The sequence below is a fragment of the Capra hircus genome, chromosome 5 (assembly GCF_001704415.2).
Source record: "Capra hircus breed San Clemente chromosome 5, ASM170441v1, whole genome shotgun sequence".
Lineage (NCBI taxonomy): Eukaryota > Metazoa > Chordata > Mammalia > Artiodactyla > Bovidae > Capra > Capra hircus.
The window spans coordinates 23,806,696-23,824,538 of NC_030812.1; the positions used below are offsets into that span (position 1 = coordinate 23,806,696).

At 47.2% G+C, this 17,843-nt stretch overlaps 1 protein-coding gene across 1 annotated transcript in view; it reads left to right on the forward strand.

Moving 5' to 3' along the window:
- Window positions 1–17,843, forward strand: part of PLXNC1 (plexin C1) — a 155,525-nt gene that overhangs the window by 128,421 nt on the left and 9,261 nt on the right. The window contains exons 22-27 of the mRNA XM_013963727.2: window positions 263–440; window positions 2,835–2,938; window positions 13,426–13,480; window positions 15,813–15,844; window positions 15,944–16,051; window positions 17,184–17,347. Coding sequence (XP_013819181.2) covers window positions 263–440; window positions 2,835–2,938; window positions 13,426–13,480; window positions 15,813–15,844; window positions 15,944–16,051; window positions 17,184–17,347 — 641 coding nt within the window. The remainder of the gene's footprint in view (window positions 1–262; window positions 441–2,834; window positions 2,939–13,425; window positions 13,481–15,812; window positions 15,845–15,943; window positions 16,052–17,183; window positions 17,348–17,843) is intronic.

Genomic DNA, 17,843 nt, shown 5'->3' on the forward strand with positions numbered 1-17,843 from the left:
TGTGTGTATGTATATTTTACCCTCAAATATATTTATTCAATGCTTGCTCTATAATGAGAGTTTTAACTTTCTGTTTTCCTTTCCATTATCCCTGAAAAGAATGGATTATGGAAAAAAGATTAAAGTGGCTACAACGCGATATGGTATTTGCTAATGTGCTATCAGAAGTATTAGTAGGACTTGCCAAGGTTTGTGTCTTTTATGAATGCTTTTCAGATTGCAATTATCTAATAGACTTGGAAACCTGTTTGTATTCTTGCAGGCATTAACTGTCACCTTTGAAAAAATCCCAGAAAATGAGAGTGCAGATGTCTGTCGGAACATATCAGTCAACGTTCTTGATTGCGATACCATAGGTCAAGCCAAAGAAAAGATTTTCCAAGCATTCCTAAGCAAAAATGGCTCTCCTTATGGACTTCAGCTGAATGAAATAGGACTTGGTAAGGCAATACTATTTTGTCCCAATTCCCTGATGAGCATCCCTCCCACCTACCCTCCCTCCCATCGGGCCCCCAGCATGTAGCTGTGGCTCTGTTTGCTGAAGCTTACTAGCCTGGAATGTTCCCAGAGGGCATGTCTAGGGACCTGGAGATTGCATTGTTCTCTCACAAGTATTATCCTACAAAACCAGGATCCTTCAAAGAAGCTGTTCTTTAAAAAAAAAAATATATATATATATATATATATATATATATATAATGTTTGTAACTCAGATTCATGAGATTGCTAACCCTGAGACCCAGTGAATTCACCTTGCATCACGAAGTACAAAAGGTGTCAACCTCAGGCCTTCTGTATGTGTTGCATTTCATGTTGGCATTTGATTTGTTTGTTGTGGTACTGAGTGTGTCATTAGTGGGTGGCTCAGACTCTGGGTGTGAACCCGAGCAGGCTAGAAAGGTCATCTTCTTCTCTGCTAATCGCATCCTGCATTAAGTATAGTCTCCATCCTCCCCCACCACGAAGCAGCATCTGCTCTGAATTCATTTTCGGGCTCTATTGGTATACTGCAAAGGCGAGCATATGCGTGAGCGAGCTAACAGGGCTCCTCTTCACTCAAATGTTCATCAACATTTTAAAGTTGAGCTCCACGCAGCCCTCCCAGGAGACTGTCGTGGGATTTTACAGCAGATAATGGGATAGGGAGAAAAGAGTCAAATCGCAGCGGTGACAGACAGCGTAACAAGGTTCATCTCTCCTGCATGTGCAGCTGTAGCCTCCACTAAGCAGGCAATTAAATTCATCCCACCTGGCCCTGCAAGGCAGAACCCCTGCTAAAGGGCCATTGAGAGAAACCTGGGGGCGGGGTCTGGCCCCATGAGTGAAACCATGCAAATGTATAGCAGTTCCAAGGCCTGGCTTCAAGGGAAGCGAGGCCACTAAAGCTCTCTCGTCCACCTTTCTTCTGCTTCCTTCTGTTGGCTGGACTGTGGGCCCTTCAAGATCGTGTGAGCTCATTTGGTTCAAGGCGGGGTCAAAGGGCAGCTCCGGTCAGGCCACCGTGATGTAACCCAGGACCATCAGCTTCCTGGACCTGGCGTCTTCAAGTGTCACTCTGACCGCAAAGGCCCTTGGAGCCAAGGCCCGTGGGGAAATGGCCCCATGGCCTCAGTCCTGGTGCTGCCAGGCCCGTAGGACCATCCTCACACCATCCAGGGTTCCTGCCCATCAGGTGTCCTGGCCTCTGATGTGGGGGGTGGGACAGGGAGCAGGACAAGCCCCCTGGGAGCTTCCCGTTACAGTCTGATGGCAAGTGGCTTCTGCATGTCTGCTGATGTTCCAAACTAGCTCCTTGGCTAGCCTCAGAAAACTAAGGCATATCCTTAGATACCAGCCATAAATTGTATTAAAATCCAATACCGGAAGCAGCTACGTGGAGACCTCTCAGAGCAGAGACTCACACAGGCAGATCCCCAGAGGGGCAGGAGGCCATCATAAGTAAGGGGTGTCAGCCTACCTGGGATAATGGGAACTGGTGGGATCCAACTTAATTGGTGAAGGCCAGCAGCCAGGTAAGGGGGCAGTGTGATCAGTGTTACCAGATGATCCAGTGTTATTCAAAAGAGAAATCACAAGTCCTAATTTTTATGTGCAATCTTCCAATCTTTAAATGTTGGTTCTGAATTGACATTAGAATATAATAAAACATGGTGCAGGTTCACAAAACAAACAAAAAAAAATCACACCCACGGGCCACACTCTAACCCTCGGGCACAAGTTGGTGACCTCTTAAAGGAAATGAAGCCCTGATGCCAGGGTGCCAGCCGACCAGCCACCCAACCCGGGGACGGGCAGATCATTCCCAGAGCACCTGCTTGTGAACACACGGGTGGTGGGCATGCAGATTTGCTTTTGGAATTTTCTGAAGAGTTTAATCTCTCTCAGGATGCATTATTTTGTCTTCCTTTGGCTTTATTTCCAGGCTTAGCCTCAGAGTAAAAGCTTCAGGAAAAAGTGATCTTACACATCAGAGCCCTAAACATAAAACAGAAGAGAACGCAGGCTACTGGTCTGGCTGATAACATCTCCAAACCTTCACAACCACTTTATTTTAGCTTTATTGTTTAGCTGCTAAGTCATGTCTGATTCTTTGCCATCTCATGGACTGTAGCCCGCCAGGCTCCTCTGTCCATGGGATTCTCCAGGCAATAATATTGGAGTGGGTTGCATTTCCTTCTCCAGGGGATCTTCCCAAACCCTGTCTTACTTACAGAAGACAGGGATCAAACCTGTGTCTCCTGTAAGTAATTGCAAAAACGACACGGTAGTATGTTACATTTCTCAGCATCATTTTAAAAGAAAACAAAATGCTCTTTTAAAAAATTTTTTCCCAGAGCTTCAAGTGGGCACACGACACAAAGAACTTCTGGATATTGACAGCTCCTCTGTGATTCTCGAAGACGGAATCACCAAGCTCAATACCATTGGCCACTACGAGGTAAGAAGAAGGGCATCCCCAGCCCAAACTAGATTAGATCCTGTCCAGGACTGTGCAAATTCTTTGAAAATTACAAGATTCCCACCAGTTTTCTGGAATCATTTGAAGATTGCTTGTTTCAGGGGTAGGAATTTTCCTTACTTGCTCGTGGTCTGGGATCTCCTTTCCCGGAGCTGCGATTTTCATGGGGTCCAGTCACTCTCTATCCTGTGGTTTAGGTCAGAAACTTCACCTTTACCAGATCCTCCGGCCTGTTCAGTGGAAGAGGCGTGTTGAGCTTGACACTGAACAAAGCTATGGGAGTTCTAAGATGCACCGCTGTTCATTATTGACCTGGTGACCTCTGTGTAGCGTCCTTTGTTTCTGAAGAAGTTTTATGTTTCCCGTTTGTTTGAATATTCAGTGATACCTCCTTGGCCTCTGACCCACTTACTGGGTGAGTGTTGAGGTGGGTGACGGGAACATGTGACCCAGCAGAGAGCTGAGTGCCAGAGAAGCGTGCTCAGAACCAAGGAGGGAAGGCAGGGGAGGTTCCTGAACACCACGGGATCCTGGGAGTCATTCAGTAAATTCCCCGAATCTTTGTTGAATATCCACTCTGTGCTAAGTAAGAGCTGGGACGGCATGCAAGTGGAACAAAGACTAGGTCCCTGACCTCAGAGAGCCTACAGCCCTGGGACCAGGGTTGGGGGTGGAAAGGAAAAAGGAGCCAAGTCGGGAGGCAACATCTTACAGTTTAATAGTGCTATGACTCAGAGCATCCAGGAAGGCTTCCTGGAGGAAGCGGTGACTCATCTGAGACCTGAAGAGTGAGAACTTTAACCAGGCCGACATTCCCAACAGGGAAGGGGCGCATGCTTGCTCTTCCACAGAAAGACTTTTAGACTAGCTAGAACTGGAGAGGGGCACGGGCGGCAGTGAGAGCCAGTAACAGCCAGTGTGTGTGGACCTCCTCGCCTTTGCCAGTTGCTGTTCTCAGCCTTTCCCTTTATTTCTGCAAATTCTATCCATAGCAGTCCTATGACGTAGGGACTATTACTAACCCACTTTATAGATGAGTACACTGAGGCTCACGGAAGTGTGAGCTAGTCGGTAGCCACTCAGTGGCAGAGAGAAGTTGGGACCCTAATCGTTGGGCTTTAGGGCCCATGGCTTAACCAGTACTGGATGGCTTCTCACAGCAGAAAGCCGGAGAAGTGGGAGGGAGGGGAGCGGGGAAGCGCAGACCGTGCGGGCCCCGCGGCTTCGTCCAGAGTCTGACTGTTATGCCCAGCACAGTGGGACACCGTTGGAGGATCTTAAGCAGGAGAAATTTGTGTCTCGGGAAATGACTGTGGCTGTGTGTGGAGCATGGATATAGGAGGTGCCAACAGGGAGGCTCTTCAAAGGATTTCAGGTAAGGAATGTTGACCAGGAATGACACTGTGGCTCTGGAAAATGAGGCAAGCAGATGAATTCAGAGATGGGCTGAGTGGCTGTACTCTGATACGGGCTGAAGGTGCACACCGTGAGCTGTGTGGGTGGGAGAGATACTGGCCGGGGAAGGGGTCGGGAAGGCATGGGGATGGCTGGGTAGATGCACGGATGCCCTTGTGGAGCTGGAGAAGCAGGGGAGCAGCTTCCCAGGCCCTTGGAGAGTAGTGCCCCGTCTTTCAAGGCTGAAATCCCATGGAGACGTGTCTGCACCAAGAAGGCCTTTCGGGCAGGCACTCCCCTCAACCAGACAGAATCTGAGACCAGTCCCTGCCAGGGTTTCCTGGACAACCACCAGGAGCAGAGGACCCCCTCGGCCTTGGGCTCTTGGGCTGAGTGGGTCTCAGAGCCGGGCGAGAAATTGTTGCTCTGGGTAATCCCTGGGTCGGTGTTACCCCTGCAGCCTTTGCTGGAGGGCGCCCTGCAGAGAATGTGCCAGGTTAACAGTCTGTCCCTGTCCTCGCCCTTCTGCATCTTAGACTTTCCAACCTTGGTACCATCTTGCCAAAAGCTGCAGTGCCTTTCGAGTTCTTAAAAACTCTATAAAGCACAAGGAACTTTCTGCAAGTACCTATTCCTGTCGGTGGGCAACATTTGGAGAAGATTTCTAGAGGAAATCTAGGGCTGGGAAAATTAGAATCAGGCTTACTCCGCCTTCAGTCTGCGTTTGGGAGCTGCACCTGGCCGCTGCCGCCTCCTCCAGTTTCTGGGTGGTGGGCTTGTCTGGGTGAGTTTGGCAGAGACACAGCCACAAATGCCCTCCTTTGGGGTCTTGACCCATGTGCTCGCCTTGCTCAGCTGTGCAGGGAGGGCTGGCCCACCCTGGTCAGGCTTCTCAGCGTCCCCTGGCCACCGTGTGGCATGGAGTGGGCCCCAAAGGAAGAGGGTGTGGCCACTCACTGGCATTAACAGGGAAAGGCAGGACAAGACACTCCAGCAGGGAGAGGGGAGATCCACGACCGCTGTCTGCAAGGCAAGGGGAAGACTGTCAGGAGAGAGGGGACATCAGTCTTCACTGCAGACACCGGCCGTGCTAGACACCGATCTGCTTAAGGATGATAATGAAATTAATCTGGCCTGTAGTCACTTCCCGTCCCAATGATTTATTGGCCTCATACCCTAGCGTTGCCACATGGTGGTAATAAATGACAAGACTAGGACACAAGGGCTTAAAGGATTCTCCTTGTGTTTAAAGAGCTAAGCCGTAAGGCAAATAAACGCAGAGAGCTTGAAGGAAACTGGGGAGGTCAATGGCCCTGTGCCCTCTGTACCTGGACCATCACACATGCCCTGGTTTTCAGAGACTATCGCATATCCAGCCTCCTAAATCTACACCTGCGTTACAGCACAGTCAAAATTTGGAATCATTTGACAGGGCTGAGCTAAAGCTTCCTTTTGCCCTTTCATTAAAGAAAAATTTTCTCCTGGAACACTTATATTTCCCTCCAAAGAGACAGGGCGCTAATTATCACTCTTATTCATTTACTAAAGCGCTCTCGTTTGAGTCACTGTAAGTGCTTGAATGCGAAAAACTATATTTCATTTAAAAATAGGATCTCACTTGGAGTCTTCAGTGATTCAGACTCACCTCCCTCCAATTAGCCCAAATTAGTGAGGTTTTCAAGTTAATCTTTAGCGAAGGCCAGTTCCTCCTCCTATCTAAACAAAGTCCCTGCTGCTGGAGTGTGAGCCCGTTTCTTCTCTCGCCTTGTTCTGTCCTCAGGGCGAACAGAGTGTAGCTGGCCTCCTCCAAATGATTTACTGTCCGTGTTCTTGAAGAACCAATTTCTCGAAGGGACATGAAGGTGCAGCGAGAACATAGCATCTCATGGGTCCGATGCAGCCTCCAGAGCCCCAAATTACCAGCACTGCCCTATCACCAGCAGGATGGCATCCTGGCCCACCCTGGGGGTCAGCACAGTTGCTTGGCACAACTGTGGCAGCAACTGATGACAGTGGCAGCCGGTGCCCAGCACTGCTGGAGGGCATAGACGTGATTGATGTTCACACAACCTGTGATGAAGGTGCTTTTATTACCCTCGTTCTCTATCAGAAAGAGGAGGAATTTCTGCTCGTCTCATTCAGTCCTGTGCAGACAAGGGGTGGAGAGACGCCCTTACAAACCCATGAAGCCAGAGGCATCTTCTCGCCTATAATTAAACCCTCCCGAATGCCTCCTTCACTATTGCCCACTGTGTGTGTTTACTACGAAGGGGGCTGTGCTGTGCTCTGGAGCCAAGGCGCGTGTCTGTGTGAGTCTATAGAGGATGTGGGAGGCTGGTCCCATGTGACTGTGGCAGGATGGTCTCTCCCGGTCCAGGCTTTCTGCAGCTGCCCCCACCCCTGCCGTGTGACCTCTCACTGCACCCACATCCAGCCATTGGGTGGCATCAAGTTTGCAGGGCAGGTGTTGTGTCCAGCAGAAAGGGTGCTCTACAGATCACACCTCTCGTTCTGAGCTGTGAGGTTTTGAGGGCAGAAGAGATGTTTAACCAACGTGTTGCTAAGGAACGTTCCTCCTGATGGGAGTGTGCCAGTGCTCAAGTGGTCACTGCTAACACCAGAGTTGTCACTCACATGACATTTAAAGTTCAGAGGAACGTCCCCAGGGTCAGTGGTCGGTCCAGTCAGGTGTGGCATCTGTAACAGACCCTAGCCCTAACCCTAACCCATCTTTGGACTGTCTCTAAGGGTCTCTTACGGCACGGATGACTTTAGATTCTTACTTATCAGAAAAACGGAGAGCTTTTAGTGTGCTGGGCACTGTCCTAGGAGCTTTCACGAACAGTGACTGCCTCATGCTCTTTGTAGCCCGGTGAGGTAGACACTGTCATTATTCTCATCCTGAGGCCCAGGGAGGCTAAGAAACTTGGCCACACTCCCATAGCTCTCCTCACTGATGCCCCAAGGCTGGAAGCAGATGAAAAAGGGATTGCACAGAGGCTGTGCCTCTGCTCAGCGCCAGAGGGGTCACCTTGCTCAGAGCCGGGCTTGCAGCCCACACTCCTAGCCTCTGAAGCAGGCTGGCTGGAGAGCTTAGGAGAAATTCTGGTAGTCATCTTCTCTGATGTCAAATTCAAAAGGGCGACTTCTCTTCAGATCTTACGCTGAATCTCACGTCTGTGAGTTTATCAGAATGCTTCCTTACGTCTGATCCTTCTTTGACATCCTTTAAGGCCAATACTCCTTGAAGGCAACAGAAGTTTACCTTCATCAGAGGGAAGCCTCTTTCAGGTATCCAAGGGCTGACAACTCCAGTGCAACTAAAGCCTGGGGAGCTTAGGTTCCTCACCGCATGCTCACTGGTGGAGCCCGGGCTCCCTCCTTGACTAGCTCGGGGTTCCAGCCGTCCTCAAAGCGGCTTTGTGTCTGGCCCAGGGCTGATTCCAGGCACACCAGAAAGAAGCTGGAGCTGTGTTGTTCATCGTCACTAGTTTCAGGAACCCTCCAGAGCTCTGTCCAGGGCGGCGGGAGCATCTTGGGGGATTTGATGTGTCTGTTGAGAATGTTGTAATGGCCCCTTCCAGATGCTCTGCTGAGCCCTGAGCCTCCTCTCCTGAAGGACTGAGCAAGGTTATCGCTTGGGCTCTGAGAAAGAAAAGAGATTCCTTTTTCATCTGCCTCCAGCCTTGGGGTGTCAGCGAGAAGAGCGGAAGAAGGCGGGGAGAGCAGTATTGATGAGTGGTTGCTGGGACAACGTTAGTTGAATAGGATTCTGTTTTCACAAAATACCATTTTAGGAATGAGAGATGCCAGTAAGGGTTTCCACATGGAGCTTTGTAGTGACTATTGTGTTTTTAGACTTAAGGAGAAAATGTCATGGTGGTTCAGACTCTACTCATAATTTTCCATAAAATTCTTAGGCTAAAGTTCCAGCTTTCCTCTTGGGCTAGCCATTTGAAATTGACACTATCTCGGCCTCCCCTGGCGGCCTGGTGGTTAAGGCAAAAGGAGAAGGGGGCAGCAGAGGATGAGATGGTTAGATAGCATCAGCAGGTCAACAGACATGAATTTGAGCAAACTCCAGGAGATAGTGAAGGACAGGGAAGCCTGGCACGCTGCAGTTCATGGGGTCGCAGGGTCAGACACAACTAAGCAACTGAACAACAACAACAACCAGTGGTTAAGACCTCATGCCTCCAGTGTAGGGAACACAAGTTAGATCCCTGGTTGGGGAACTAAGATCCCACATGCCTTGCAGTGCGGCCAAAAAAAAAAAAGACATTAAAAAAAAAAAAAGAAATTGCCAACATTTGACCATTTTTTATTTACAAAATGGCCGTTTCATCAGGTTAAGTATAAGTTCAACCTTATATTTTCAGAAAATCTGTTTTTATGGTATAATCATCAACTTGTGGCATTAAGACAGTATTTTACCACAAAGAAAACTCACCTTCACTTACAATGTGAGGGTGTGTTGGCTTTTGTTTATTTCAGAAGCAACCTCATTTTATTTTTTAAAAGATGTTCTTTAGTAACTCAGTCCAGTTCAGTTGCTCAGTTCTGTCTCTTTGTGACCCCATGGACTGCAGCACACCAGGCTTCCCTGTCCATCACCAACTCCCAGAGCTTGCTCAAACTCATGTCCATCGAGTCGGTAATGCCATCCAACTATCTCATCCTCTGTCGTCCCCTTTTCCTCCTGCCTTCAATCTTTCCCAGCATCAGGGTCTTTTCCCTGAGTCAGTTCTTTGCATCAGGTGGCCAAAGGATTGGAGTTCCAGCTTCAACATCAGTCCTTCCAGTGAACACCCAGGGCGGATCTTTAGGATGGACTGGTTGGATCTCCCTGCAGTCCAGGGGACTCTCAAGAGTCTTCTCCAACACCACAGTTCAAAAGCATCAATTCTTTGGCACTCAGCTTTCTTGACAGTCCAACTGTCACATCCATACATGACCACAGGAAAAACCATAGCCTTGACTAGACGGACTAGTCCCCGTTTAGTGAGTAGTCCCCACTTGAAGCGCTTTAGTCCAGTGTACCTTAGAGTTGGCTGTTTGTTTCTGTGCTTTGGATGAGCTGGGTCTTCGTTTCCGTGCAGGCTTTCCTTAGGTGCAGCGAGCGGGGCCTGCTCTTCGCTGTGGCGCGTGCGCTTCTCACTGTGGCTTCTGTCGCAAGCACAGGCTCCAGGCGCACAGGCTTCAGCAGCTGCAGCACACAGGCTCAGTAGTTATGCCTGGTGGGGTTTAGAACACGGGCTCAGTATTTGCGGCACTCGGGCTTAGTTGCTCCCCGGCATGTGGGATCTTCCCAGACCTGCACTGGCCGGTGCCTTTGTCACAATGGACCGCCAGGGAAGTCCTGGAGCAACTTTAAATTGATGACATGGGTCCATCTCTCCCTGTGTGGTCTCAGCTCCTAATTCTGATGGTAGAAAAGTCTGCGGTCATCTTTGCCTCATTCCAGTGAGGGCCAGCTACCTTCATTGGAGGGGTGTGGCTTCGATGTCATTTTGAATCTTGGAGCACCATGAGACTGGAAGGAACTTAATGTGAAGTTGCTGTGTGTACCAACTCTGCTCTGGGCTGGAGAAACATTCCTGCCACAGATCCATCTAGTGACATTAATCTTTCTTTGATTTAATTTGGTTTTCATTCCTAAAGTAGGGGCCCACAGGATGCTCCTGGCCTCACAGGAGTATGGGAGGATTAACGAGCCACTCTTAGGAAAGCTTTTGGAGCTCCTCAAATGGAACAAACAGCATCATATATTTAACACCTTGGATTCTGTGGCACTTTTCAAAATGGCATTTCTGTCCTTCACTCGGCAGCAGCTGACTTTTCTGCAAAACAGAAAATGGAACCCTTTACCACCCGCCCCCCCGCCAACAACATCTGTAACTAAACTAGTTTTCTGTCTTTATAACAGTGTTAACGTGTCACGTGGAGGGAAAAACGTGCCAGCCCTAGAGCAGCTGTGAAAGTTAGACATACCCTCGCACACATACACGCTCACACACACACACAACTCATCCGCTAATAAAATGCTTTTACACTTGCTCTCAGGAGATAATTTCAGAGTAAAATCTCCCTGGTACAAGCTGCGTCTGCGCTGTCTTAAAGCCTGAGCACTGCGCCAGCAGCAAGTCATTGCCAGCTCTCGAAAAGACATTTGAACTTTTGGCTGTGCTCCTTATCGGAAAGCCCATCCGTGGTGTTTGTGATTATAGAGTAAGGGTGCTCGCTTTTGGCAAAACAAAGCATCTGACAGTAGCAGAGTATTGGCTCAACACACAACAGGATCCATTTGGGATTCATTCTTTGACAATTACCCAGAATGAATCACCAGCTTCCTTTTATAACAAAGGTGTTTATTGGCTTAGAAACAGAGCATATCCAGCTCTGCTTGGGGAGGGATTTTGTAATGATGTTCAGACATCCTCATAAACTCGGTGTCTGAGTATTGCTAAGGGGGTGCCTGCACAGAGCGTTGACTTTAATTGCATCAAAAATGGAGGAGAATTGAAAAATCAGCTAGAAAACAATGAATGGCTCAAGGGGAAAGGAGAGGATGTTTGGTAATAGCGGCAGAGTCCAGGAGCTCTGTACGAGTTTAGAATCCATGCACAAGACACTTTGCAGAGGCCAGAAGGCCCCCACCAGCCCTGCCCAGGGCCCCCTTCCCCCACAGGATGTCGGGAGCACCAGTAGGTGGAGGCTTCTGGCCTAGACTCAGTGACTGGCTGGACCCTGTGCTGAGGGGCCTCCTCCAGGGCTGGCTCTCGCTCGTGTTCCTTCCCCTGTGGGGACAACCTGCAAGAGATTAGGCTTTAATCCTTTGGTGTTTGCTGAGCCGGTTTGTATATTCTGATAACCAACTTGCCACAGGCCAAAGACAGTCTAAGTTTTTACTTTTTTTTCCCAAATGGAGGCCAGGTCCAAATTAATATTAGAATTCAGAAAAGCCTTAGAGCTTTCAAGTGGAGGGGAAAATCACTTGGCTGATGACATCGTTCAGAAATAACAGGGTTAACCCTCCAGTCACATCCCAGAATAAAGGTGAGGATTTGTTTATCCCCGCCCTGTCACTTCTCCATGGCCCCTTTGTCTAGCATTTCTGTGGACCAGCCCCTCATAACAATTTACTCCTGCAGCAAGCAAAGCCTGCCCTCTTTCTCTTACCATCTAGGCCCCCTTGGCCTGATGGGCCCTTCTTCCTCTGGTTAAGAGTAAGGGAAGGGTTACCTAAAGGGTCCATGGTCCCCAAAGGTTCTCATCGCTCAGAACTCTTGACATTATTTCCAAAAGAGGCTACACATTGGGGTTGAAATCACATCAGTATGGTGAAAGCATTTGTCAAATGAGTACATTTAAAATCCATGACCGTTTTTAAAAACAGCTGTGTTGGGATATAATCTGTATATCTTAAAGGTCACCTTTTCAAAGTGAAAGTGGTTCAGTGGGTTCTTGGGAACATTTGTGGAATTGTGCAATCGTCACCACAGTCCAATTTTAAAACATTTTCATTACTTCAAATAGAAACTCTGAACTCATTAAGAGTCACTCTTCATTCCTCCAAAGGCAACTAGTAATCTACCTTCTGTTTGTATAAATGTGCCTATTCTGGACAAACTATGATCGTGTAATACGTGATCTTTTGTGACTGACTTCCTTCACTTAACCATGTTTTTGAGACCCATTCATGTTGTAGCATGTGTCAACACTTCTTTCCTTTTACTGTATGGCAATTTTTTTGTAGTGTATTCATTCACTAGAATAATAATTCTTTTAAAAGGACAAACTGCTGGTAGCTGCAACGACGCAGATAAATATAAATGTGATAGACTTTATATGGACCCTAAGAAGGTAGACACAAGTGTACGCGAAATGATTCCATGTACATGAAGTTCAAGAACAGATAGAACTAATCGGTGGTGATAGAAGTCAGAAAAGTGATTATCCCTGGATGAGGATGGGGTGGTTATTGGTTGAGAAGCTTAATAGGGGTACTTCTTGAAACCTTGAAATATAATTTTATATCTTGATGTGGGTGGTGGCCACACGGGTGTATACTGAAGTGAACGTTCTTGAGCTGTACACTTCATACAAGAACATTCCTGTAAGTCATGTTTAAGTTTTAAAGTTTTTATTTAAAAGTGTATGTAATTTTATGATTTTTACAAGCTTCTTTTAACAAGATAAAGACGTGCAAAAAAAAAAAAAAGAGAACACATTAAGTGTCCTGCTGGATGGATTATCACAAAGTGAGCCTATCTCACAACTACCATTCAGATCAAGAAGTAGAGTGTTATGGGCCCCACAGATGCCCCCTTATAGACTCACCTAATCACCACTTTCTCTTCTGCAAACATTTACATCTTAGTTTTGACTGGGTTTTTTGTTTTTCCTTTTTTTTTTTTTTTTAAGCTAAGTGTGAATGGAGCCACACGGTGTGCATTCCATTCTGTCAGGGTTAGGGTTCTTCAGTATCACTGTGAGGTTCATCCATGTGGCATGGGGCAGTGATTTGCTCACGGTTACTGTCTTATCGTAACCTGTTACATGAATATGCCCCAAACTCTTTACTCATTCTACTGCTGATGAATATGGGGGTTGTAAATGCCAGTATGGGGCACTTACGAAGTTTGCCTTAAGGATATGCACGTGTGTATACCTCAGTGTGAAACTGCTGTCATAGGGTAGCCACCAGCTTTATAGGCCAGTTTTTGAAAACTTGTTTCAGCATTTCTTTATATAGTAGCACCTCCCCCCCTTCAAAAAAGAAAGTGGTCTAAACAGTCCCTACTCCCAAGAGGCTGGGGTGCCCCTCAACACAATTGACTCCTCCCCTTGCCTGCCTCCTTCACAAAACCACAAGCTCCTTGAGGGCAGAAACAGTGTCTTCTTGCTCATCACTATAGCCCCAGCCTGCAATGCTCAGAATGTAGGAATTCTTAAATAAATATTTGAATAAGTGAGAGAATGTAAGATCCATCCAGCCATCTAATTCCTGAGTGAAGTTGAGAAATACATTAAATTTTGAAAACTCATCTATTTTTTATCTTTGCTTTTAGATATCTAATGGATCCACTATAAAAGTCTTTAAGAAGATAGCAAATTTTACTTCAGGTAACCAAAGTCACGTTAACCTTTTGTTCTCAGTCTATGAAGTATTGCTTTTTGCCTCTCAGATGTACTGTCACAAAGACGAGACTGAGCTGTTGCTGTGTGATTCCCTGACTGGAGGAAAGCCATTTTGCTCCGCTTCTGGTCCTAAGAATGCGAGCTCTGCAAAGGGGGACAGGACACGGTGAACAGTGGTTGCCGGGACTGCCGGCGCTGAGGAAGCTGCTATCGTTAGCCACCTCTAAAGACGGGGCAGAATCAGCCATTGCAGCTCTTTCCCAACTCCTCAGTAGGATGGGGGCTGACAGAGGGGACCCCTCTGGCAAACTGAGGGAAGCCTGCAGATGAGCACACAGCCCTGCAAGCTCTGAACAAACAAGATAACTCACTTAGTCCAAAGCTCCTACTGATGGACCAAGGACAGAGGGAGCTTTGTGGGCAAAGTTAATTGGCCAGTCTTGAAACTCTTCTGTGTCCCTGATAGCCTAGGGGCAGGAAGACACTGTGACAGCGCCTTGAGAAAGTCCTGAGGTCTATCCTGGGCTTCTCGCTAGAGAAATTATATCCAGGCCAAGACAGTCAGTCCTCCTCGGCCCTCAGAAAGGTCCTGGGCCTCACCAACAGGGCCTGCTCATACACGCACAGCTGGAGGTGGGGCTTCCCTATTCCCGGATTCAGTGGTAGGAGCAGCCTGATAGGACCCAACACCTGGTGAGTGCAAACGAGGAATGCAGGGCCCCCAATGAAATGGATAGGATGACTGGGAATGTTGGAGGACACCCCTTGGTAGGTTGTAGGACGTCCCCACTTCCCAAGCCTCCATCTATCCCAAGTCAAGCTATATTGAGAGAAGCCATCTTGCAGTGGGCGGCTGTCCTTCTGGTCTAGGGTGGGGGTTGGTGTCTTTATGCTGTAATAAGTGGAGGAGCTATGTATTTTAGGCTTCAAAGACTATAGTCTTTTGAGAGCTTGTTATTTAGAGATCTTGCATTTGGATCACTTCATGGGCCTTAAAGGTGGTCAGCGCCTCTGCTTCCTCCCAGTCCAGTCTCTCCTTACTCTACAAAACCCTTGCCCCTCTGTCCTTTCATCACGCATTCTGAACATCCCAGCCAGTCCCCTGGTGAACCCAACTGCTCCCCTTTCCTGAACCTCAGGCTGGGCCACCACGTGGGAGAGGCCTGCGACAGCACAGCTCAGTTGCTGTAAATTCCCATCTGGATCCAGACCCTCGACATACCCTGTTCCCCTTTGTGCTTCTCCAGACAGCTGACCGTTCTCCGTGATCCCGCGTTCTCTCCTCTGATCCCCACAGGCTTCCCTGTCAGCAGATGACTTCACTCAGTACCTCACAGAGAAAAGAGATCAGAATGCCTTCAATAGCCAGCACCGCCCACCCTGCCTCCCTCCCTGCATCGGCCAGTCCCTCCTCCTGGCTCCCCAGACATGCCAGGGCTGCCCTTCCTCCCAGCCAAATCCCGTTTCCCACCTGGGCTTCGCATCCCCACTACTATAGTTTTCCACCAGCATTTTAAGGTGTTCTAGTCTCTCTTGTCTTCAAAACAAAAGCCAACTGCCTGCTTCCTCCTCTCCCTGCATTTGCCACTTCCTTTTCAGCCACATTTCTTCTCAGACTGCCTGCTTTGTGCTGCTCCATCTCTCACTCTGTGACCTCCACCTTGCTGCCTTTCTCTCCGATCCTAGAAGAGGTCACCTTCCTTTCCACCTCAGGGCTTTTGCACCCACCCTCCTCCCCATTTGGTCCTGCTCGCTATCTGTTCATTTAGGTCCAGCTCCAACATCCCTCCTCAGAGAACCTCGCTGATTAGGTCTGTGCCTTGTTAGATGCTTTCCTAGCTATATTATAATAGCATATAATTCTCCACAATCCTTATCACAAATAAATTAAACAGCTAACTGTGTGATTAGGAGGAGTCTCTCAGTGGCTAGGATGTGAATTCCTTTAGGTGAGAGCTAGGTCTTACTCATTGTTGTCTGCCTAGTAGCCCTTGGCACACAGTAGGTGCTCCAGCTCTATTTGTTAAATGAATGAGAACTGAACCTCTCCTACCCCACCCCCAAGTGATGGTTCAGCCTCTGCTGCAACACTTCAGGGGCAACTCCAGTCCCTGGCCCGTCCTGTCTTCACACTGTTCCTGAAGTCTTAAGACGCAGCCAGGCGAGGCTGGGGGCAGGGCGCGGAATGTCGCTATGAAAAGGTCGGGTGGGAGGGCTCAAGGAACCTATTCTGTTTATAACACGAGTGGGGAAGGCCAGTTAGCCCGTGGTTGTTTTTTTAATGCACTGTTTCTCCCCCTCTTTCCGTGGCGTTCAGATGTGGAATACACGGAAGATCACTGCCACTTGGTGAGTCCAGGCTTGCTTGTGCTTCCGCTGAATCGGATGCCTTCTGCAGCGCAGCGCGTCTCCTTGGGTAACGCTGCTTCTGCTCTGTCTTCTCTTTAGATTTTACCAGATTCGGAAGCATTCCAAGATGTGCAGGGAAAGAGACATCGAGGGAAGCACAAGTTCAAAGTGAAAGAAATGTATCTGACAAAGCTGCTGTCGACCAAGGTACCCTTACCATTCTGGGAGTGCTTTTACGGCTACCTTGGGGGTGTATGATGTGTTTGACTTAATTTCCACTGAAGTGTGAAAATGTTACAAATCCCTTGTGCCTTCTAGGAAAGCAAAATGAAAGTTTAAATTGTAAACACTTCCTACCCCCTTCTTCTTCTCCCTCACAAACTGCAAAGATAAAGCACTTTACAAATGTCTACCATAGCATCGTCAGTCAGGGATTTAATGTTCCCAAGCCCTTTACCCACCACTGCACTGTTATTTTTTAGGTCGACAGCGTAATTATTCCTTTTTGTTTACTTGTTACTATAGATGAGCAATAAAACTCCCTCTTTAAATTGCAAATAAAATGAAGAGGGGGTGGTCATTTTAAAATTAAGAATTCTGTTCATATATACAAGTGTCAGATGTTTTAAAAGCCAGTGGAATAGGAATACCAAATTGAGAGCAAATTTTCCTTTATCTGGTTCTCAGTGGGATTAAACAGAAGTCTGTAGTGATCCTGTAAGTGCTATTATCTACACCTGGCCCTAGCCTTCCACTGGGCATGCGTCTTCAGATGTCTGCTTGGAGCTTAAACAAAGCTACTAGGTTTGTTTGGTGGGTAGAGGACAGCCAGAATCTCTTGGCTTTTCTCATCTATCCCACAGAACTCTATTTGTTTTTTATAAAACAGTCAGATGCTCTGGAAAGTATACAATAAAACCTTATGATGGAAATACATGCAACAGGAAAAATTCTGGGAACCAAGCAACATCATTTGAGTTTTTCCAAGCTGAACATAACTAATAAAAGCCAAACATCGGGGCTTCTTGGTTTGTGTACACAGCCCTATAACTGACATTTCAACTACTAGCAGTTTCAAAGACAGGGACTGTTGCCTAAACAATGTCATTATCAGCAAGAAGCTGATGCACCCAATCTAGACCTGGGCATGGATTTTCAGGACCTTTATCTTAAACACTGAGTGCTGGCCTCATTTGACAACTGTACATACTTTCTCTTCAGCTTTTCTGTTTTGTTCATCATTATCTCTGAACTTGGATTTCATTTTTCATCATGTTTTCAAAAACCTCTATCCTATTTTCTCTTTAATCTTCCAAGTCTGATGTGTTCTGTCTTTCAGGTGGCAATTCACTCTGTGCTTGAAAAACTTTTTAGAAGCATTTGGAGTTTACCCAACAGCAGAGCCCCGTTTGCTATAAAATACTTTTTCGACTTTTTGGATGCCCAGGCTGAAAACAAAAAAATCACAGATCCTGATGTTGTACATATTTGGAAAACAAACAGGTGGGAACAACAATAGGTGATTACCGACTTTAAGAATCTGGGACAGAATCTTAACTAAAAGAAGGGTATGGATAGTTACAGAAGGATTATCCCTATATTTGAATTTTTTGGCTTGGCAAGCTATCATGTCAAAGCAGTTTCTTACTGGTAGGTACTGTTTTTTGAATAAAAATGATTCCTGTGCTGAGAATCCTATTCTTTAGGGCAAAGTAAACAAACTCTATTATTTTTATTATCTTTAAACAAGTTTAGCTTGACCAATAAATGATAAGAAATTAATATTTTGTGGTTTTATCATGTACTTTTCAATTAGAGAAGAGTCTTAAATTTGTCCCTCAGAGGATTCATCATTTAGCATTTTCCAAGCTGTCTATTGTATAATTTTCTGCTTTTGTTTGGTCAAATGCCATGCTGCTGCTACTGCTGCTAAGTCACTTCAGTCATATCCGACTCTGTGTGACCCCACAGACGGCAGCCCACCAGGCTCCCCCATCCC